We start from the raw sequence: 22,679 nt of genomic DNA on the forward strand, positions 1-22,679 counted from the left end.
GAATTTACCCCCAGTTCTCCTGATCGTCATCATCGTCAAGACAATTTTTTGAATACTAAATAACATACATACATTCAATGGTGTGCTGGTAAATATTTAACAACCAACTCTCCAGAAAAAACCCAAAACACATGGTAGATAGCATTTGTCAATTTCGTAGTGTAAATACTCCTGTCACAGCCAATGTTAAGCTGCTAACATGATATCACTGAACAGGGAGATAGGAAGAGATGCACCCACCCCTATATATGATTTCCATCGTACAAATGTAATAGACATAAATAAGCTCAAGAGTATAGACAATGGTAAACATAGCAAAATAATTTGAAAGTGATGTTTTGAGTATTTGCTAGCTTTATTTTAAAAATAATTTCTTAAATGCAATTTAATTTTTAATAATGGCTGTGTTGAATATCCAGCTTGCAAAGTTTCTGCAAATTTAACAATCAGCACTCTTGAGACAGTATGAGCCAGTGGCAGCAGTGGATAGATTGGTAATTGCTCTAGTACGGCACCAGTTAGGGTAAAGATCATCACCTCTCTGGGAAGCCTATCTATGTTAGGTGACTTTCTCTATAATCCCATCATAATCTCTTACATATCAAAGCAATTACCACACTGTGTTGAAATCTCATTTTTCCCCCTCCACACTTGAGTTCCCAGTGACTGTGACTTTTAACTCCCTATGTTCTGCATCTAGCACTGTTCCTGGGACAGGTAGAGCTCAACAAAAGCATACTGAAGAAATAAATTGACCTGGATCTGGCTCCTGTTGTCCTGGAGCCCACAATCTAATGTGATGATGTACAAAGACACATCACTACAGAATACACACAAAATTTAGTAGAAGCTCTGAATAAACATGTGAATGGATAATAAGGCTTTTATATCATATAAGAGTGGCTTTTATATCACATAAGAGTGGCTTTTATGAGGGTGGAAAATAACAGAGATTATGGATCAATCGAAGTAGATGTAGCAGTTCTATTTCTACCCCTATCGTGATTTCAAAACAAAATAAAACACCAACGTGTTTCCTTATCTCATCTATTTGATAACATTCTTTTAATGTTCAAATATTTAAGAGGTAAAAGCAGCACATATTCATTATAGAAAAATTACAGAATATAGAAGCATAAAGAAATAAAAGCCACCTATATTTTACAAGGTTGATGTATTAGGGAGAATAGGTTAAGATAATAGCACCCGAAAAGCACCAAATAACAGTGGCTTAAACAAGATGCTTTATCTCTTTTTCAGGTAGAAGTTTGGAGGTTTGCAGACTGAGGTTCATGTGGTGGTTCTGCTTCCCAATGTCCCAAGGACAGCTCAGGGCTCGCCATCCCTGGGGTGTGGCCCCATTCGTCATAATGCAACTCAGCATCCACCCTCCTGGTAGCAGGATGGAGGATGGGATGAAGAAGAGGCACAAGGCCTACTGCCTCCTTTAGGAAGATTCCCAGAATTTGCCCCTTGGCATGTCCATTACATCCCATTTGTTAGAAAATAGTCACATGCCACATTTATCTACAACAGAGCCTGGGAAATGCAGTTTTTCTTCTCAGCAACCATGTGCTTAGCTAGAATTTCTATTACCACTGAAGAAGGGGAAAATAGATATTTAGGACCAGAATTTGCTGCAGGTATTTCCTTAGTTAAATTGCAAAGAGAGGAGTTAATAGAAGTTGTGCCCACTTTCAGGGTTATTGATGCATATTGGTAATTTTCCTTTCAGAAGCTCTGTATGCATTTGTACTTCCAAGGACATATATGAATACTTCATATTAAACACCAATACAGTAATCAATCGATTCATTGATTCCTATATGGCTTGGCTGCTGGGAATATGTGATGGAGAAAGTGCTCAGTGTTTGATAGACCTGGGCTTTATTGTCAGGACTCTTTCAGCTGCAAGTGACAGAGGACCTAACAAGAATATTGGGTTTATTCAGATATTGAGGTGATTGAGCACATTAAGGAAAGGGAATGGATAGTACACATTGGAATCTGAAGTTAGCGAATTAAAAATGAAGTTCTTGTGAAGAGGGATGGGAGAGGAGGATTATACAGTAGTTGTAAATATTTTGAGGCCTAAAGAGAGAGGAGCAAGTGTGATAAGATGTCCTGTTAACGTCACGGAGGGGCTTTTCCACATAAACTTTCATCACCTGCTGTTTTGCAGGCAATGTGCCAAGTGCTTTATACGCAGTCCCTCACTGAATGCCCATGTCAGTCATATATTTTTATATGCCTATATGTTGCACATGATGAAGTGAAGGCTCAGGAGAGGTCAGGTTAAGGGTGGAGCTAGAATTTAAACCCCACTCTGATTGATGTCACAATTTTGCTTTTTCCTCTTCTATTCTGAAGAGTGAACTGATAAAAAACAAATTTGGTAAGGATCTCTTCTGCTGTAGCATTTGAATTAACTTAAGGGTATAAAGAGATACTATAAAAATCTTTAAAAATTATACAAGAATTATAGAGAGCAACAAACAAAGTGTTGTAAAGGGCAGGAAGGACCTCATGAGATTTTTGTCTCTTCTAAGGGAGGCCTTTTTTGACCTGAGTTGGATGCCTACCTCTCTTTTCTCTTAGTACCTGTGTTTACTCTAACACTGATAGTTCTCATCTCCACTGTGGTTGTCTGTTTATTTTTTTGTCTCTGCCACCAGACTTATATCTTGGGTGCCAGGTATCAGGTCTTATACAACTTTGTATTACCAGGGCCCAGTACAATGCTTGGAACACAGTAGGTACTCAATAAACATTTGCTGGATGAATTATACAAGCATTCATTTCATGGTCATATTAATACATATTTACTGAAAGAGAAATTTTGCTAATTTACTATTATGTTAAATTTTGAGAGGTGACTAGTAACAACTAGATTAGCATAAAATTATGATTTTGGCCATGATTATAAAGAGAATGTTTATAAGGCAACTGAACTTGTACATAATATGGAGTGTCTACAACATGCTAGGCTGTGTTGAGTGTTTAACATTGTATTTAGTTATTTAATTCTCACAAAAACCTTATGGGGGGAAATAGAATTATCTCTACTTCAAAAATTGGGAAAATTGAAAAACTAGGAAATGAACCCAAGTAGTTCTGCTCTAAAAATTCTGTGTTTAATTAGCAGATGCAAACTATTATATATAGAATGGATAAACAGCAAGGTCCTACTGTATAGCACAGGGAACTATATTCAGTATCCTGTAATAAACCATAATGGAAAGGAATATGAAAAAGAATACATATATATATATGTATAACTGAATCACTTTGCTGTACACCTGAAACTAACCCAACATTGTAAATCAACTATACTTGTTTTAATAATTGTAAATATTTTATTATATTTCAATAAAATAAGTTAAAAAAAATTTAAAAACGGGCAAAATATTTTCTGTGTTTAACTAGGCTATTTTAATTCGCCATTGTTTATGAGATTTATTGTTATTATTGTTGTTGTTATTACATGACCGCATAGTAGCATCTCCTAATGAAAACTCATAAATCTTTACCCTGTTGTTTTGTCTGTAAACCGGGAACCTCCCTTCCACCAAAGGCACAGACCCTCCAAGAGGAACCCTAAGTATCTTGGGAAATTGATGCTTTTATGCCCGAGCAACCTCTACTCCATCTGCAAAACCGATGAATAATTTGCAATCAACATTTTCCATGACTCATCTTAAATAATCAGGGACTCATATTTGAGATCGTTTTCCCTAAAAAACGTCCAATTGCACCTCCCAGGTGACTTCTGTGCGCAGACGCCCCCCGGGTCTTTGCAGACTTCCCCCCCCGCCCCCCCCGGCAGCTTTCTCGCCCACGAAACTACACTTCCCAGCGGTCTGTTCGTGCATCTGCGCGAACTCATCTTTCCCGGCTCCGGGTGGCATCCCGGCAAAGCTAAGGGCGCTTTGCAGGGCGCTGTGGCTGGGAGAAGTAAAGGGCGGACAGGCGAGGCCCTCCCGCGCTCGCGCATCCCCGAAATGGCCCGGAGGCAGGACGAGCAGAGAGGGGCAGCGCCCTTGATGGCGGAAGGCAAGTCGGACGCGGAGGTTAAGCTCATTCTGTACCACTGGACGCATTCCTTCAGCTCTCAAAAGGTAAAGGCCTCCGCCGGGCGGGCGGTGCGGATCGGGTTTCAGCACCGGGACAGCTCCCTCTGGGTGTTGCCCGGGTAAGCCGGCCCACTTAGAAACAGGCCTCCGACGCCCTAACCCCGGCGGGCGCTCCCTCAGGGGCGGGGGTGCGCCTTGTAGGGGAGCGGGGAGCATCAGTGTGAGGTGCAAAGGCACTACCAGTCGTGAAATGCGACAAAAAAGCATCGCTTTCGGTATTGGGGCGGGAGGCCTTGTCTCCGGGGCCGTGGAGAGCGAGGCCGAGGGAAGCGCCTTCCTGCACCCACATCATCTAGGGTTCCTTCTTTTACTCTTGGTCGCATTCACTCTCTTCAACAGGCCTAGCCTATCTGTTTCAGGTCTTATTATGGGGAGGACACATCGTAAGGTTTAGAACACCGAGAAAGTAGTAGTGATGAAGAGGGTGACTGTGGACTGAATATAGCCAGAATCCTTTTCATTACTTAATTATCTTTTCTCACCTATAAGAGGAAGACGCTAGAATATATCTCACTTGTTAATTCCGGGAATAGGAATAGTTGAAAAGAATGTTGAAAATATTAATAACTCAGGGAAGCACAAAAGAGCTGCTTGGTGGTATCCAAGGGATGTCATTTAATTAAAAGCCTCCGCGCGTTGTGGTAACCAGTGTGAACTCTTCCAGGTGCGCTTGGTAATTGCTGAAAAGGCATTGAAGTGCGAGGAACATGATGTAAGTCTGCCCCTGAGTGAGCACAATGAACCCTGGTTTATGCGTTTGAACTCAACTGGAGAAGTGCCCGTCCTTATCCACGGGGAAAACATTATTTGTGAGGCCACTCAGATCATTGATTATCTTGAACAGACTTTCCTGGATGGTAATGTTAAGGCTATTTGTGATTTCTTGGATTTACTTTCGACACAAATATATGTCTTCCTTCCTCCCTCCCTTCCTTTCCCCCTTCCTTCCTTCCTTTCTTCCTTCCCTCCTTCCTTTTTCCTCCCTTCCTCCCCCCCTTTCCTCCCTTCCTCCCCTCTTTTTGGTTTCATGATGGTGGTTTAGTGCCAACAACCTTTTCCATTTCCATAAGCACACAAATATAAAATGGGTCAATAGCATAAAGTTTGTATAAGCCATTGTAACTCCATTGAAAAGATTTCACGTAAACTACCAATTTTAATGTTGGAACTTTCCTTTTAAATTCACTTGCAGAAAACCCTGCAGGTGTATGGTTTGTGGTGGTGATTTATTAGCCTTGAAGTCAAATTCATAATGTTGATTTTAAATGTACAGTATGAAAATCAGTTTCATTTAGTCTACTAAATGGTTCTACCTTAAAAACAATAGGAGGGAAAAAGAGGAATAAATCTTAGGCAAGGGAGATTAGAATGTTGGTATACTTGGAGATCTTTGCCCTTGTTACATCTGTGTGGTTTGAATTTTATATCTGTTGTGAGGAATTATAGGGCTCAAATCTGTACAGTGCTTTTAAGTAATAATCATTTATTGACAGCCTGTTTTGTGTCAGACATTTTATAATTTCTGTTCTAGTCAGTCTTCAAAAAAAACCAACCTGAGATAAGCATGGTAGACTAATTATTCCCCTTTTGTACACGAGGAAAGAGAAACAGAGGGGTTGCCTAAGGTAACATAGCTATTTTATGGCAGATTAGGGCTGGAATGCAAGCCTTTCAAATCCAAACCTTCCTATTACACGGACCATCTCTCATAGTCATTGCCACTTACACATTGTCTTGCTTCTTCCTAATAACAAGCCTTTGAGGTAAACTGTAGCTTCAATAGTTGCCCAAGATTACACAGCTGATCACTGGCAGAACTGAGAGCAGAACAGAGGGCTTTTAGCTATCAGCTAAGTACTCTTCTGAAAAAGAAGATGCACGACGAGATCCAGTTACTCTTCATCTGCCACCAGTTATGTTGATGTTAATTGGGCAAGATAAAACCAGACTATAACCCCAAATTACTGGAAGCTGAGAAAAGAAATTATAAGGCCCAGAAAAGTCTGAGGTACTTAGAAGAAAGATAAGTATAGGACCTAAATGGGGGCTGGGGGGAGTTTACCCCAGGGAATTAGATTAACCATGGGCTTCCCTTATTCTTAACCCAAGTGTTTAGTTCCCTAAGATTTTGATTGGAGGTGGCCACTGATCTAAACTGCTTTTCCATCCATCATTACTTGCTATCCCTTGTAAGTCTAAACGCTGGGGACTGCACAGAAAATGGGGGCTAATTGATTTAAGACAATTTTTCTCAATCGTGAGCTTTTTGGAAATGGACAAGTCTGTTGAATAATAATTTGTATTTCTTGGGAGAAGTGATTATAATAATGTGAATAAGACAAAATAATTGCATAAGAATTCTACTTTAAATCATCAAAAGCTTTAAAAAGATATAGCAAATGAAAATCATGTTTAAATCTTTTGTTAGCATCCCTTGAACTACTATTACTACCATTCTCCTCCTCCTCTTCCTGACATTATCTCTCCTGTAAGATATTCAGTAATATACAGTGTTACTTTACAGTATAGTAATGTTAATGATTATTAGGCTTCATCAAATTTTTTTTAGGCTTTTTCTTTTCCTTTGACTATATAATAGCAAAACTGAAATGCATTCTGAGTCCTGCTCAAGGTGAATTCTGATCTTTTCTTACTACTATTTATTGAATCAGAGGAGAAGGTACTGTGGGCTAAACATTAAGAGGAAAATATGGGAACTAAGGACTTTAATTCTGGTTGTACCAATAGAATAAGTAGACAATCAAGAATTCTAGCTCTTAGTCTGAAGCTGTCGCAAACTGGTTGCATATCCTTGGTGACTTGACTTCTCTGTTTGTCCTCTTGGATTAGGTGATATAGTTTTATCAGTTGCAGAGATAAAGCAAGTCCAATCAACTCTTATTTCACTCTTTCCCATTTCCCAAGGAGAGTAGTCATTCAACTGGAAAGGGTAAAGGAAGACTAAGATTAAGGGAACTAAAACCCACGGTAGATATGAAGACAGTAAGAAAACAGTTATATAAATGCAGGCTAGTCTAGTCTCCAGATGAAGTTTGTCTCAAAGTGTTAAAATAAAAAACAAACATGTAAGCATTATCACAATGATCATTGAGATAATTTGTATTTATCATTAAGAACTCATGGAGATTAAGAAAAGGGCCAGACAAGAGAGAGCGACAAATGTTATCTCAATTGTTAACGAGGGAGGAGGCTGAATTCTAATCCTTGCTACTTAACACATATTCCATGTACCAGCAGCATTGGTATCACCTTGGAGCTGGTTAGAAATGCAGAATTCTAGACTCTACTGCAAGTCTCTTGAATCAGAATCTGCATTTTAACAAGATTCCCAAGTGATTCATATATACATAAAAGTCTGAGAAGCACTACTACAAAGTACTGTGCATTAAATAATTGCTTAAGCTTTAAGCAGTGCTATAAATTTCTGTCTTTAAGCGTGCCAGAGTTCTAGAATGTGTTGTCAAAAATTTTTTAAGTATATATTTTTTGAGTATCTCGATGAAAAGGAACCAGCTTAAGTTTTACATTACTGGAGAATGTCTTTAACACTTTAAAAAGTGAATCTATTAGGTGCTGGGCATAATTCTAGATACAGTGTATCTTGATTTAAGCAGAGCATTTGAGATTAAGTCATATGACACCCCTGTGGAACGAAGGAGCATATATGGCTAGATGAAAGTAATGCACATTTTCCGATGAATAAACCACCATAATGAAGAATATTCATTTATGAATTTCTTATACCATGTTGCTTGTTTAGCTATATTCTCTCATTTCACTTATCCTATGATAATTTTATCACACTTTAATTATTTCAATTACTTGTAGACCACTGTAAGTACCGTGAGGTCAGAGACAGTGCCTGTTTCATTAACAACTGTATTCCCAGTGCCTGGTATGGTGACTGTTCTTTAATGGGAGCTTAATAAATACTTTTGAATGATTAAAATGAATGAGTTATTGAAAACAGATGTCAGCCTGGACAGGAGTCTCTACTGGTGTTCTTTTAGGCTTCTATTCTGACTGAGTCTAACAATTCCACAAACGATTTGAATAAAGACATCGAGGAAACACTATTATACTTGCGGATGTGTAAGCTGTGATAGTTAAAATGATGACTAGCTTATGAAATGCTTCTCATGGAACAATAAAATGGAACAATAACTAAGATAAAGTTTAACAAGGCTAAAAGTAGTATATGAATTTTGTTTTAAAAAATCAGCTGCATTAATGAAGGATGGGAGACCTGGCCTGCTAATAAGTTACCAACAAAAGCCAAAAATGAAATAAAAGACTAGTGTGATTTCAAGTTGTTTCAGAAGTATAGATTCTGTCTAGAACATGGCAAATTGTGACCTGCTATATTTGAACTGGTTGGAACATGCAGCATTTTGACCAATTATGGATGGAACTTTGAGGAAAGGTGACAAATTAGAATGATAATGAGTGAATGGATTTCCTGAGGCGTACAGTTGCCCATGGTTATATAAGAGACTTTAATTAAGTGTATCCATTCATCTAAAGAACAGAGTGTAGTCACCTGGCATCTCCTTTGCTCTTATTTGCTATCCTTTATTAGTCTATCAACTGGGGATTGTACTAAAAATGATGGCTTGCTGACCTTTCTCAACCTTTCTGTGTAATCAGTATTTACATATTTACATCCTTTTGGTATATCATAATCTCTTTTAGTGAACTGTAACTTGGCCACTAAATAATAAAAAAAAGTGAGCATGTAATCTCCAGATTATCTGGAAAATTAAAAATGTAAATTGCTAGGAATCTGGCATCCCAATTAAATTCAGATTTTTAGAAGTAAAAAAAAAAAGAGAGCATGAAATAACTACAAAATACTAGAATATATACTGTTTATTACTGCCAAATAACTCAGTGGTAACCTGGAATCAAGGATGTCATACGGTGAATATTGAATTTTGGTAATTTAATATGTTTTATAACAGTTCTCTGAAGACTATGTCCCATGTCTTATGTCTAGATATATCATTTTAAGTATTCTTAGGAAAAGAATTTGGTTTGGAAATAATCCAAGTATTCTGGTGTATATTAAAGTATCACATACTAAGTCTGATTAGGAAATATAAATTTATTTTATAAATACAGCTTTATCAATATATATTGAAAATCAAGTCTGATTTTAAAGATAATATTCACTCTGAAATTACTGTTATCTTAAAAATATAGTTATTTATGTAAGGAATTTTCAATTATTGTTAAGGTCATAGAATAAATAATTTTATATCTGTTAGTAAAAGGGTCTCATATATAGTTGAATAACATTATACACTTTTTCGCACATCTACTGAAATTGCAGGTTAGCACAAAGGACTGTAACTGAGTGCAGAGAAAATATGGTAAGGAAAAGAAAATGAGTCTTTAAAACTCATGATTATGCCAATAAATGGTTTTAAAAAGTAATTTTTAAAAAGACTTTCTCTGGTTTGTTCAATTTTAGTGAACAGGACGGGGTGTTAAAATTACAGAAGTCCTAGTTCTATATTATGTGTATACAATAATTGGAACAAACTATCTGATCAAGGAATTTTTGCCCCCCAATTATGAATATTCCTATAAAAGTTTTGAATATACTACCAATTAAATAAAAAGTAGTTAAACATTTAAGGTATAAAATGTATTGACTATCTTGCTACAAATTTGGCTCTGTCTCAGAAAATTCTGGATGTGTATAATGAACTTGTGTAATTTGACATCGTGTTTTTTCTCATCTGTGTTTAGATTTGATCTTTCTAGCTCTGAAGTTATGACAGCCTTGAATTGTAGTCAGTTTGTAACCATATCTTTTGCTTCAGGTCATAATTTAATTGTTTACCATTATTATTATATTTTTAATAGCCTTGTGTATGACTAGTTGAAGGGTACAATTTTGTTCAGCTACATGCTGCATATTATCTTACGTACCAATGTCATCACTAAGTGATCTAAGTAAAATAAAAAATCGGCAAAGGGATAGAGATAGAAATGAAGTCTAATCTATTCTCACTGAAGGAAGACCTGACAATTATTCAAATAGACCTAGGGGGTGTCTTTCTAGAAAACAGTCATAATAATGCCTCCTTTATCTGCCATCACTGGGGAGTGTAGGAAATCAAAGCAGCCAATTTAGGAAAATAATTAAAACATATGCCTTTAAGCCCCTAGATTCTTTTTAGTTTTTGCTCTTGGGGAAACTGAATGTAAATTTTTTTAATGGCTCAGGGCCACTGTTATTCTACCCAACAATACAGGGACTTGAGAATATATGGAGCTGTTGGTCCTCATTAAATGGTTACAGAATGCTTTTATTGTTTCTTTCTGATTTACAATTTTGTTCTTTTGTTTTCTCTCTTTGTTGCTTATCACATCTTTCTGCTTTATGTCCATCTGCCTGTTTCTAATTTGCTGCCTAAATATAGGTGCAGTACAAGACCTGCCTTTGTCCCTACTCAGTTCTACAACGTCAGGTCTTATGCCAATGTACTTACTTATTCTTCCAGCTTAGTCACTAATCCTGGCTTCCACTACTGCAACCTTCCACCCCAATGAAGAGTTCCCAGAATTATTCATATTGCCTGTTTCTCAAACCCTGTAACCCTTCTATTGCTTTCTCACTCCTGATTGAGGTAGAATACCAAGAAAAGATTTTCTCTTTTTAGTATCGTAAGAAAAATGCTTTATGGAAGGACTGGAAAATAAAATGAGAATGAGAGGGAAGATTTTCTGTATAATTCAAAGGAAATTCCCTGTTGTCTTTTGAAAAACTCTCTTTCCAGAGGCACTGGACACTTTTGTGTGCTGGTGTTGGGAGGATGCTGGTGGCACATTGGATGTGTGATACTGGACAGGGTGTCCTTGAAGAGAGAAAGTGAGCTTGGAAAAGAACATGGGTTCAGTGGGTATCTGATGCTCTGCCTGACAAAGTGTTTTAGGAGATAGTTATATAGTAATGGAGCACTGAGTAGAAGATTACTTTCGTGCATTCAAATCTTTGGATTCAGACTTGGCCAGATGGACCTTCCCCAGAAAGCAATTGGATGTTGTTTTTCCTGCTTTTATTCTCTTTCCCAGGAAGGAAGTCGTATGCTCTTCTGAAGACAAGCCCCCGGCCTGGCACAAGAAAGCAGCCAGAGCCAGTAGCTATAAATTTAACCACTTGAGAGGCATTTTAAAATGCCGTATCATTTATGGTCATTAACCTGTGGTTCTTGGACTCCCCCAGAACAGTGGTTCTTAAACAGTTTGGTTTCAAGGCCCCTTTGCCTTAAAAGTTAATGAGGACATTTGAGAGCTTTTGTTTATGTGTTCTATCTATCAATATCTATCAAACTAGAAATTAAAATTGAGAAAAGTTTAAAATACAAGAATATACGACCCCACATTCCATTAACTGTCAGAGTGATGGAGTTATCACATGTTGTATAGGCTCTGGAAAATATCATCGTACACTCAAGAGAGAATAAGAGTGAAAAAGCAATTAACATCTTAGTATTACTATAAAAGTAGCTTTGACTTGTAGACCCCCTGAGAGTGTCTTCAGGAAGCCCAGGGGTTTTCAGACCATACTTTGAGAACTTTTACTGCTAGTGGTCTGGGAATAGAATTCAGGACATTTGATATCTTAGAGGGGAAAAAATTACATCTTTATTTTTCACTAATTTCAAACAGAAATTTATCATTTCCTTTCATTTCCAATATAGGCATAATCCAAAGCAATATCAGGAGTGCCTGTGACTTTGTTCGTATGTTCATGTGACTGTGATGTGTTCATAGCATATCAAGTTATTGCTGATATCTTAAAATATCACTTATCCCCATCACTACTTTGAAATTATGGTAGTTATTAGACCTGCTGCTAGCTTTTGTTAGTGTATTAATAAAAAGACACCCATATTAGTATTTTATAATTTAAAATTACTTTGATAGCTTATTTTAATATAATCAATTTCCTTTGCAATCCTATGTCTTGTATTTTATGCATTTAAGAACATTATTTTGAGAAGAGGTCAGTGGCACACAAAAGGTTAAGAACTCTTTAGAATTTCAAGGACCTTAGAAGGCCTCCAGTCTGTTATCCTCATGGGAATGTTTACCATGCATTGCTTGGGATCCTGGTGATATTCTGAGATCCTGAAAAGTCAGCAAGGAAGTGTGCTCTAGTTGGGCAAATTCACGGTTGACGAGCAGAATGTAGCTGACACTTCATTCTTGGTCGTTCTAATGCAGACTTCAGAATTGGACTCCCAGCAGGGAATTAGACATTTGCCCACTGGTTTGAGGAGTAATCCGTATTCTTTTTTCTTAGAGAGTCAGAATTAGCCTGTTGGCTTAAAATCGTGTACTACTTGGTCTGGCATTATGAGATCTTGCCTGAAATCTTGCTCTGCAACCAACTCTGAATTGTCAATGCTTATGAATGAGTGTGCGATGCTCAAAAGGATTCTAAATTAAATAAATAACTCAAACTAAATGAATAAGTGAATAAGCAAAAAATAAATGAATAGAGTTGAGGTCGTTCTTTTCACCTGTTAGATTAATAAGCTTGTTGGCATTTTTTTTAGGGGAAGTTTGAGAGTCAGAAGTGGGAATAGATTCTGTAGGGACTTAGCCCTGACCTTTGGATCACATGGTTCATTTTTATTCTTCTTGAATAGTCTCTGAGAAGTAAACCCTTTGAAGATGTTACAATGATGTAATAAAACAGAGCACTGCATTAGGAGTTAATGACTTTGGTTCTTGGTCTGCCTCTAATTAGCTGTGGGATCTTGGGAGAATGTCTCAGCCTATATATCTCAGTGTCCTCGTTAACTGCTACAGAGCTTCTGCAGCTCAAGTATTCTATAATAACTAGCAATTTGGGAATATATTAATTCATTAATTGAAATTTATTCAACACCTACTATGAGCCAAACATTATATTGGGCACTGGGATTCAACAAAGAGCAATACATGGTCCCTGCCCTTAAGGAGTCTATAGTCTAGAGGTTAACCAGCAAATGAAGATTTATGTAGAACCCACTTTCCAGAGATGAAATATTAGAAATTGCTGGTGAATTCCATGAAGATGATCAATTCCCATTCGCATAGCATCAGTGGGATCACTCTTGGTATTAACTGGAACCTGGGAAGGTGTGGTCCCTGATCATCTTTCCATAATGAGCCTTCATTCACTTAACCAACATTTACCAAGGGCCTAAAACGTATGAGACACTATGCTAGACTCCGGATCATACGTTCCTTGCCCTGAAGGGGTTTATGGGGCAAAAAGATACAAACAACTAATTAAGGTGCTAAGGGCTATAATGGAGTACGTACAGAGTATTTTGCATGTACAGAGGAAGGCACACTTGACTTAGTCAGATGTTGGTAGTTGTGGAAGGTTGGGGAAATTTCCGCAGAGGAGTTGGCATAAAAAACTAGACCTCGAGAGTAGTGATTTGCAAGGTGGAGAAGTGTGATCATGGTTTGGGAATCTGGTCTGGTACCTCAGTCCAATTCAAATTTTGAATGTCTGGGCTGGAGAGATATCATCCTTTAAATCCCTTCATATCATACTGAAAATGTTAATATTGAGGGGCTGGAGGTTTTGTTTCTTGCTTTTGGATGTAACATCTTGTTTGTAACTTTTCCTTCAATGTTTGTGTATGTGTTTGTGTGTGTATTTTAGAAAAAACACCCAGGTTAATGCCTGATAAAGGAAGCATGTATTACCCACGGGTACAACATTATCGAGAACTACTTGACTCCTTGCCCATGGATGCCTATACACACGGCTGCATTTTACATCCTGAGCTAACTGTGGACTCCATGATCCCAGCTTACGCAACAACAAGGATTCGCAGTATGTAAAGATCTTAAAGACCTGGAATTCTGTCTCAAGTTTCTTTTAATTCATTTTTGAGACCTAGCACGCCTCAGGAAGACTTGGGGGCAGGGTTGTTGAGTTTGCTTCATGGACGTGCGTGTTATATATCGATCCACGCACCAGTCAGATGAATCTGTGCTTCAGCTGTTCAGCTGGACATTTATTGTCTACAGGACCTGATTTTCCAGCTCTTGGCCTTGAGGGCCAAGCTTAAATAAAACTCAGAAGAGTGGCCTGTGGAAAAGTAGAGAACATAACATGTTCTCAAGGACAAATGGACTAGGAATAAGGAAAGCTGGGATCTGTTGGGAGTTACGGGCGACTGAGTTCACATTTCTGGTCCTTAATTTTTGTTTCATTATGTGAAGAGCTGGGCTACAGGCTGTCTAGCCATTACTCTTCCTCTGAGTTTAGTGATCGGAGATTCACTGAGGTTGAGCTGTGACCTCCAGCTCTCTCCTTCCTCCTGCCCTGAGCATAGGGAAGGGTCAGGAGCGGGAGGAGGTGTGCTCCATAGCCCAGGGGATTGGGATGGGATGGGATGGGAAGGGAAGGAAAGGGAAGGGGCTGTGATCAGACCGGGGGTGTTTGACCAGGAACACTCACACCCAGAGCTTCAATTCCAGAAAGCACGTCCTTCCTGTTACATCCTACCTCGCCTTTACAGTTCTCTTACTTACGCTATTTTACTTTCTTTTCGATACCCTCCTCCTCACTCCTCTCCTCTTGCCTTCCCTGCCCTGCTCTCCCTCCCTCCATTTTTCTCCTCTCTCTTCCAGCTTCTCACCTTCCTCTTGTTCCACCTCCTTCTCCTCAGAAATACTCATTATATGATTTGAAACCAGTGTTCTGACTATATTTACCTAGAGTAAATATTTCTCTAAATAAGGCTTTTTCCTTCCCTTTACATAGAAATTTATTACAGAAAACTTGGAAGGTATTGAAAGGTAGAACTACCCTGCTCAAGCACTTATGATGTGCTGGGCTTTGCGTTCAATGCTTTTCCACGGTGCCTCCCATTTCATTCTCAGCCTGTGTGGCAGATACTCTGAGAGCTCCATTTTATTTTATTATTTATTTATTTATTTACCCAGATTCTATTTTTATTTCCTGGGAATTGTTAATGGGCTTTGCCATGACAAGGTTGTACCCGTCTTTCTCTCTAGCAGCTCCCACCTACTGAGATAAGCGGCAGGGTCCTTTGATGCAGAGGAACAATGTAGAGGTAGAAACCCCCTTTTAAGAGGATAATGAAAGGATCAAGATGGGCGTTTAGTTTTCTTCTTTTCCTGATTCATTCTTCTTAGTAATATAATAGCTGAAAGGTCACCCTTATAGTTCAGGAAAGTCAGAATGTTACAAGCGAGAGAGGATCTTAAGAAAAAGAGTATAGAGTCACCAGGAAGAAAAGAACAACTGGTTGCTCCAGTGTGTGTGTGTGTGTGTGTGTGTGTGTGTGTGTGTGTGTGTGTGTGTGTGAGAGAGAGAGAGAGAGAGAGAGAGAGAGGGACAACGTGTGTGCGTAGGGGGTCTCATGCATTAAACATTTTTTTTTTAACAGAGTGCAGTACTTATTTATTTAGACTTTGTAGTTTTTTCTTTTTTTAACAGCTTTATTGGAGTATAACTGCTTTACAATGGTGTGTTAGTTTCTGCTTTATAACAAAGTGAATCAGCTATACATATACATATATCCCCACATCTCCTCCTTCTTGCGTCTCCCTCCCACCCTCCCTATCCTACCCCTCTAGGTGGTCACAAAGCACGGGATAGCTCCATTTTAAAAGTGAGGAAACTGAGGCACACAGAGGGGGAGTCTGAGGCAGAGGAAGGGCATGACCCCCAGGGCTTATGCTCTTACCATTGAGTTTCCCTGCTTTTCTTTGTTTCTTGTATGGAAGGGAGGAAATAATTTTCTGTTTCAAAAATGGTTTTGTCATCAGGCCAAATTGGTAACACAGAGTCTGAACTGAAAAAACTTGCTGAAGAAAACCCAGATTTACAAGAGGCGTACATTGCAAAACAGAAGCGACTTCAAGTAAGTAAACCAGGCTGTCCTCAACTGACATCCGCTGTTTGTATTAAATGTTCTACTTTTTGTACAGTATCACAATTTTTTAGAACATCTTCTATTAAATATCGCAAGTCACCAGAACACATGTTACCTTCGGCTTATGCTCTGCTTTTAGAAAGAATTTTTCTTTATTAGGTTTGATATTCAGACCTAACGACAATTGCTTAAAAAGCAGTCATTGCTCATGCTGGTTGCCAAGGAAACTTATAAAATGTAAAAGCAAGTTAATAAAATATTCTAGGAATCTGTCATTTCAGGTATTTTTCCACGTTGAGGCAGCTAGACCTCTGTCTATGACTTTTTTATACCAATAAAGCTACCGGCGAGGTTTTTTTTTTTTTAATATATATACCCCACATGCCTTTCAGTTTTTTTCCTTTGTACCTTTTGATCCCCTTCACCCATTTCTCCAACCCCTCACCCCCCTGCCTCTGGCAACCACCAGTCTGTTCTCTGCATCTATGAGCTTGGTTATTTGTTTGTTTGTTTTTAGATTCTACCAATAAGAGAGATCATATGGGATTTGTCTTTCTCTGCTTGACTTACTTCACTTAGCGTAATGCCCTCAAGGTCCATCCACATTGTTGCAAATGGCAAAATTTCAGTCTTTTAATAGCTGAAGAATATTCCATTCTATATATACAAATCACATTTTTTTAATCCCTTCATCTATTGATGAGCACTTAGGTTGTTTCCATGTTTTGGCTATTGTAAATAATATTGCAATGAACACAGGAGTGCAGATATCTTTTGAGTTAGTGTTTTTGTTTTTCTTTGGCTAAATACCCAGAATTAGAATTGCTGGATTATATGTTAGTTCTATTTTTAATTTTTTGAGGAACCTCCATTCTATTTTCCACGGTGGCTGCACCAATTTACATTCCCACCAACAGAACACAAGTGCTCCCCCATTCTCCACATCCTTGTCAACACTTGTGATTCCTTGACTTTTTGATAATAGCCATTCTAACAGGGGTGAGATGATATCTTATTGTGGTTTTGATTTGTTTTCCCTGATGATTTACAATGTTGAGCATCTTTTCATGTACCTATTGGCCATTGTATGTCTTCTTTGGAAAAATGTCTATCCAGATCTGCCCATTTTTAAATTAGATTGTTTGTTTGTTTGCTATTGAGTTATAGGAGCTCTTTATAGATTTTGAATGTTAGCCCCTTCTCAGATATATGATTTTTAAGTATTGGCTCCCACTTAGTAGGTTGCCTTTTCGTTTTGTCGATGGGTTCCTTTACTGTGCAGAAAGAAGCTTGTTAGTTTAATGTGGTCACACTTGTTTATTTTTGCTTTTGTTGCTTTTGCTTCTGGTGTCAGATTAAAAAAATCATTGCCAAGACCAAGTCAGTGAGCTGACCGCCTGTGTTTTCTTCTAGGAGTCTTATGGTTTCGGGTCTTACTTTCAAGGCTTAAATCCATTTTGAGTTCATGCATTTTGATGTGTCTGCCTCCCGAGGAGCAGGTCTTTGCTTCATCAGTTAGAGTCAGCCTTTCTCTTTCTGATAATTCTTTCCTCCAACAAACTGTGTAAACTTCTCCCATGTTGAAAATCTAGCAGACGTCAGCACTCCCAATCCCCCCTCTACTTCCCAGCCTCCTTTATCCTACATGAGCGAAATAAATGAGCTTCTCAAGAGAAACGCCTGCACACACAGCACTCCTTACTCTCCACCTGTTCTTTACCTCACTGCATTCAGATTCCTCTCTCATCTCTGAGCCCTCAGTTATTCATTTGTTGAAGGCTGCTGACGTTCCATTCTGGAGTTGGGCATGAGAGCAGTCTCTTTGTGCCCCTCATATTCTTTGCCCTCTCTGATCATTTGGTTCCACAGGAGTTGCCAGTGAACAGTGGGTCTGACCCCTGGGATATTTTCACAGCCAGGGCATTTTCTGTCAGGTTTGCTTTTGCTTTAACACAAAGTCATTCTATTTCTTCTCATTGTCTAGAATAAACAGGCTCCAACTCTGTAAGAGTTTGTATCTGCTCTGCTCTACACGGATTATTTTTACAGGCATAAGTAACCTATAAGTTATTTTTGTTAATTAGTCAAAGCTCCTTGACCACGACAATGTCAAATACTTGAAGAAAATTCTTGATGAATTGGAGAAAGTCTTGGATCAGGTTGAAACTGAGTTGCAAAGAAGGAATGAAGAAACCCCAGGTAGGTTCTCATTTGTGTCCTTTTTCTCTTTTTCTGGACATCAGGAGTATTTATGGGAACATTCTTAGGTTTCACCACAAACATTCTGTAATCTGTTTTTAATTGTTAGTACTCATGGGCAGTTTAAATTATGATAGCAACAATAATAGGTGTCAAATTCAGCAAAACCCAGGTGTCTAATTGTAACTCTGCATCTATGTGAAATATGACTGGTGAAGGAGTTTTCTGCACAATTTAAGTTATGCTTCGTAGATTCCTACCTGGCCTGTTTCACAAATTTTAATTCAAGTAGTTAGTTTGGTTGAATAACCTGAGCACCTGCTTGAATGCTCCCTCTAGTTTTTTCCTTAGGCAGGGAGAAAAACTGCAAATTGGAGTAAAGTATAACATGGGAGCCAGCCTGTGTGTATGTGCAGGCTGCCTGGTGAGTAGCCATCTGCTGCACCTGTGAAGCTGGCTTCACGATGAAGCCCAGGTGCAGACATGTGGACCATTTGCACTATTCTGATTGACAACAAAGTTAAAGACCATTTTACCTGAAACTTGCTTCACAATAGGGACTTTCTTCTGTTTTAAATAAGTAACTAAAAGCGGCAACTACTGAGTGACATATGGATTTTCCTAAAGTACACCTGTCATTTTCTTAACCCAGAAGGAAATATCTGTTAACTCCTTTGGCTTGGAGGCTCTCAACTCCTCAAAATGATAGACAGGCTTTGAGCTCAAGTGGCTCTAGTGGCACCTAGGGACCCAGGTGCCTGACAGATGTCAAGCAAGTCTCCCTTAGCTTGGGATACATTTGCATGGACTTTTTTTTTTTTTTTTAAAGCATAGAATTACTTGCTGAGTATTGTCAAGAAAATGTACCATGGCCTTCATCTTTTGCTACACTCACCCTTGCCATCAAGACTAAGACCAAAGATGCCAACCAAAGTCTATCAGTACAGTGCTTGCCCCTTATTCTCCATGTCCCTTTCTCTAATCAGAAGAGGGCCGCCAGCCATGGCTCTGCGGGGAATCCTTCACCTTGGCTGACATCTCGCTTGCTGTTACACTGCATCGACTGAAGTTCCTGGGGTTTGCGAGGAGAAACTGGGGAAATGGAAAGCGACCGAACTTGGAAACCTATTACGAGCGTGTCTTGAAGAGAAAAACATTTAACAAGGTTTTAGGACATGTCAACAATATATTAATCTCTGCGGTGTTGCCAACCGCATTCCGGGTGGCCAAGAAAAGGGCCCCAAAAGTTCTTGGCACCATCCTTGTGGTTGGTTTTCTTGCAGGAATGGGATATTTTGCTTTTATGCTTTTCAGAAAGAGACTTGGCAGCATGATATTAGTGCTCAGACCCAGACCAAATTATTTCTAGGCTTGTGGGGATCTAGTGGCGGCAACTCATCTAGCCATTCAACTAGATCCTTCTCCACTCTTCCAGGCCCAGTGAACAATGACCCTGGGCAGCTAGTAAAAAGCATAATTTACTTTACCCTTTGGCTAGTTTATGCAGGGAGAGGAGGCAATGAAGATGTCTTTGTGGGCTGGTAACTTTGAGAGGACTTATTTGCAAACCTGAACTAATTCATCCTTAAAACGTGCAAAGTCAAGATATGTGAATGCTGACAGGTAGACAGTAGACCTTTCGCTCAAAATGTCAGTTCAAATTCTGGGTTATTTTGGGGGAGAAGTTTATTATTATGAGCAGACAGTAATAATAACCTATGATTGCCCGTAGCTCTTCATTTGAGACTGTCTGGGTGTGTTGAGTGTTGAATAGTTAGCAGTATTTTCTCCTGGAATTCAGAAATCATCTTTGTTACTCAACACAGGAGTTCAGATAACAGCAGGGCACAGCAGTACTTCATACTCTCACTGTTAGCTTTAGGCAGAAATAAGGGAGGCAAAGGGACAAAGAAGGGGGAAAAGGGAGAATGAAGTCTATATAATGATGACAATAGAATGCAACTTCCAGGTGCCTCCGATGCCACTCATGGCTGCCTGTCCCCTTAGTAAACATTATGTTTGACTACTTGTGGCTACAGCCCATGCATCCTCCTGTAACTGAGGACCTTGGAAAAAGAGGACTGGGGAGTTACTGGGGGGAGTTGGCTGGAGAAAACCCTGGGCTTTACACTTATAGCACCTCATCTGACCTTAGTGTTAATTTTAAATGCACATAAATCACAGTCACTAATTTATTAAAATTAACTGCTTACCTACTTGGGCATGAGATGCCTACTGGAACATGTCTGACTAGCATTGACATGAAACTCTTAAATTTCCTCATGGTTCCCCAATTCGAAGGTGCCTGTGAGATATCACTCCTGTGGACTGTTATGAACAGTCACTGGGAGTCTTGGCCTCTCCAGCCCTTTTGTGCCCACAGGTGGCATTTAGGTGAATGTCCCAGGTAACTGCTAGCGTGGCATGTGGCTGGGGAGTGGGTATTTTGTTGATCTGGGAGTGTTAAATAGGCTCATTCTGCATTTAGGGAGGCTGGTGTGTTAATGCAAAAACTGTTGTCTAAACCTTGCATGTATTTATTGTCATCAACAAAGCCTTAAAAGGTTACAGGGAAGGAGAAAATCTAGTCTTGATCCTTGGCAATTAATTTAGGGGAGATGAAATAAGTCGATAGATAGTGATTCTACCTATATTCCTTCATGTATGTCTAGGCATTGTAGGGGGTGCCTCAGTCCATCTGGAAGGGAAAATCCCTGTGTGTCCCATGAACAATAATGGAACTGCAAGATACAGTTTGTGCCCAGGAAGAATCTTTCCTGGTGACAGGAAGGTGGAGTTTCTCTGGAGTTGGCCAGAAAGGTGTGGGGAGCAGTGTTAGGTGTGATGGGAAGTATGTATGGGGAATGGTGAGCTAAGGTTCCAGCGAACAGCAGAAGCTTGCTTGGACTGCCTCAGATGGGCTGTGCAGATGGCCAAAGAATGTACCTACCCACTTTTTCATTAACAGGAAACAGTCATACCTACTAAACAATGACTTTTTGATGGTAAAATGATTCTATAATTCATGAATCAGTTGTGTTAGAAAATATTGTTGAACTGGATACTCTCTGTTTCCAAAAAATTAATAACATCTCCAGTGTAAACTCAATCCAATAATAATTAACAGACTGGCAGCTTTTATAATGTCTTGATTTTGAACCTCAGTGCATTGTTGTATAGAGTGTCTGAATTTGTTGCTGGGACATTCCAAATCATGTATTCATAAAAGAGCCACAAAACTGATTATTCAGTAGGTCAGAGTGTTTCAGAGTTCTTTATGTCATCCTTTTATGAGCAAGAACTCAGAATGAAGAAATTGAAATTGGATTTTTACAAAAATCTACAAAGGAGGATATTTACCTATATAAGGGTTGTTGATTAAGAATAAAGATTTGAAGTCCAAATGCTGGCTTTTCATTAAATTTATATTATTACTGATCAAGAGAAAATTTACTACAAGTATTTATGATTTTCAGATACAGTTTCATTGGAAATAGGCTTGTGTCGCTATTAAAGGTGATGCATTTGTGGCAATTTCACTTGTTTCATGGATACCCTTGAGTTTATACTTTTAAGATATTTGTTTAGGGGTTAAAATGACCACTAGGTGTCGCTGTTCATCCAGCAGTCTGAGATTGGGCTTTCTTTAGGTTCAGCAAGTCTTCTGAAATGTTACAAGTGAAGATAAACATTAATGACCTTAGTTTCTGAAATGAGGGCATCTTCATCAGATCATTCATCTATAAAAGAGCTTGAGGCATATGTAGTATTGACGTCTAATGCTTGGAAGGGATAACTGTACCACACAATGTCAAGCTAAAGAGCTGAACATATACTATTAGCAAAATAGGCACATTTATGTATTTTCTCTTTCATGATCATTGGTGGACTGGCCAACGTGCTCCTCAATTTCCAAAATTTGTATAAATTAGAAAAATGCCTGAGGTACTAAATTCATGTTGGCTATTTATGTCTTAACACAAATACTATTTTATTGTTATTGCTGTTACATGCCTTTTGGATCTAATTTCCTTAATTGCAGATAGTTGTAAATTGCTTGCTTGATTTTTAGTAATTATTGATATTGACACCAGAGTTGTAAACTTTTTGGTGTTGTTGAATGTATTAGATCAAGATACTATTCTGCCTGTAAGATCAATGAAATTAATTGGAAAATAAATATGTGTCCTGAAAGTACTAATTTTGTAATGTTTTTTGATAAATCAGATTATGTTTTCCATTTAATATCAAAGCATAATGTCGTAATTAAGGTAAAATAAGCAGAAGTTAGGTATTCAAAATATTTAGCTATAGGATGTCATATTTTCCTTATAACATAAAAATTACTGACTCGATTTATTTAAATACACAAAATTTTATGGTTAAAATGAATGGTGGC

General features: G+C 38.5%; 1 protein-coding gene across 5 annotated transcripts; it reads left to right on the forward strand.

Annotated features, from left to right (window-relative positions):
• The first annotated feature begins 913 nt into the window (after nucleotides 1-913).
• Nucleotides 914-22,477, forward strand: GDAP1 (ganglioside induced differentiation associated protein 1). 5 transcript variants are annotated; one of them, XM_082432625.1, is made up of 6 exons: nucleotides 914-4,118; nucleotides 4,798-4,990; nucleotides 13,834-14,007; nucleotides 15,975-16,069; nucleotides 18,166-18,280; nucleotides 19,267-22,477. In XM_082432625.1, the coding sequence occupies exons 1-6, from the start codon at nucleotides 4,002-4,004 to the stop codon at nucleotides 19,647-19,649; spliced, it is 1,077 nt and encodes a 358-aa protein (XP_082288751.1). In that variant the 5' UTR covers nucleotides 914-4,001; the 3' UTR covers nucleotides 19,650-22,477. The 5 variants fall into 5 exon arrangements, with proteins under 5 accessions (XP_082288751.1, XP_082288755.1, XP_082288752.1 ...); XM_082432626.1 differs by having other exon boundaries at nucleotides 4,097-4,118; nucleotides 4,798-4,845; XM_082432627.1 differs by lacking the exon at nucleotides 914-4,118 and adding an exon at nucleotides 9,487-9,526 and having other exon boundaries at nucleotides 4,153-4,845.
• The last annotated feature ends 202 nt before the right edge of the window (nucleotides 22,478-22,679 follow it).

This window comes from Balaenoptera physalus, assembly GCF_965194825.1.
Source record: "Balaenoptera physalus genome assembly, chromosome: 17".
Taxonomy (NCBI): domain Eukaryota; kingdom Metazoa; phylum Chordata; class Mammalia; order Artiodactyla; family Balaenopteridae; genus Balaenoptera; species Balaenoptera physalus.

What these genes read in the sequence shown, in the direction of transcription:
- GDAP1 (XM_082432625.1), top strand. Translation starts at nt 4,002, where the DNA reads ATGGCCCGGAGGCAGGACGAGCAGAGAGGGGCAGCGCCCTTGATGGCG. An exon ending in ATTCCTTCAGCTCTCAAAAG is followed by an intron (nt 4,119 to 4,797) that starts GTAAAGGCCTCC and finishes GAACTCTTCCAG; the next exon opens with GTGCGCTTGGTAATTGCTGA. An exon ending in AAGGAATGAAGAAACCCCAG is followed by an intron (nt 18,281 to 19,266) that starts GTAGGTTCTCAT and finishes TTCTCTAATCAG; the next exon opens with AAGAGGGCCGCCAGCCATGG.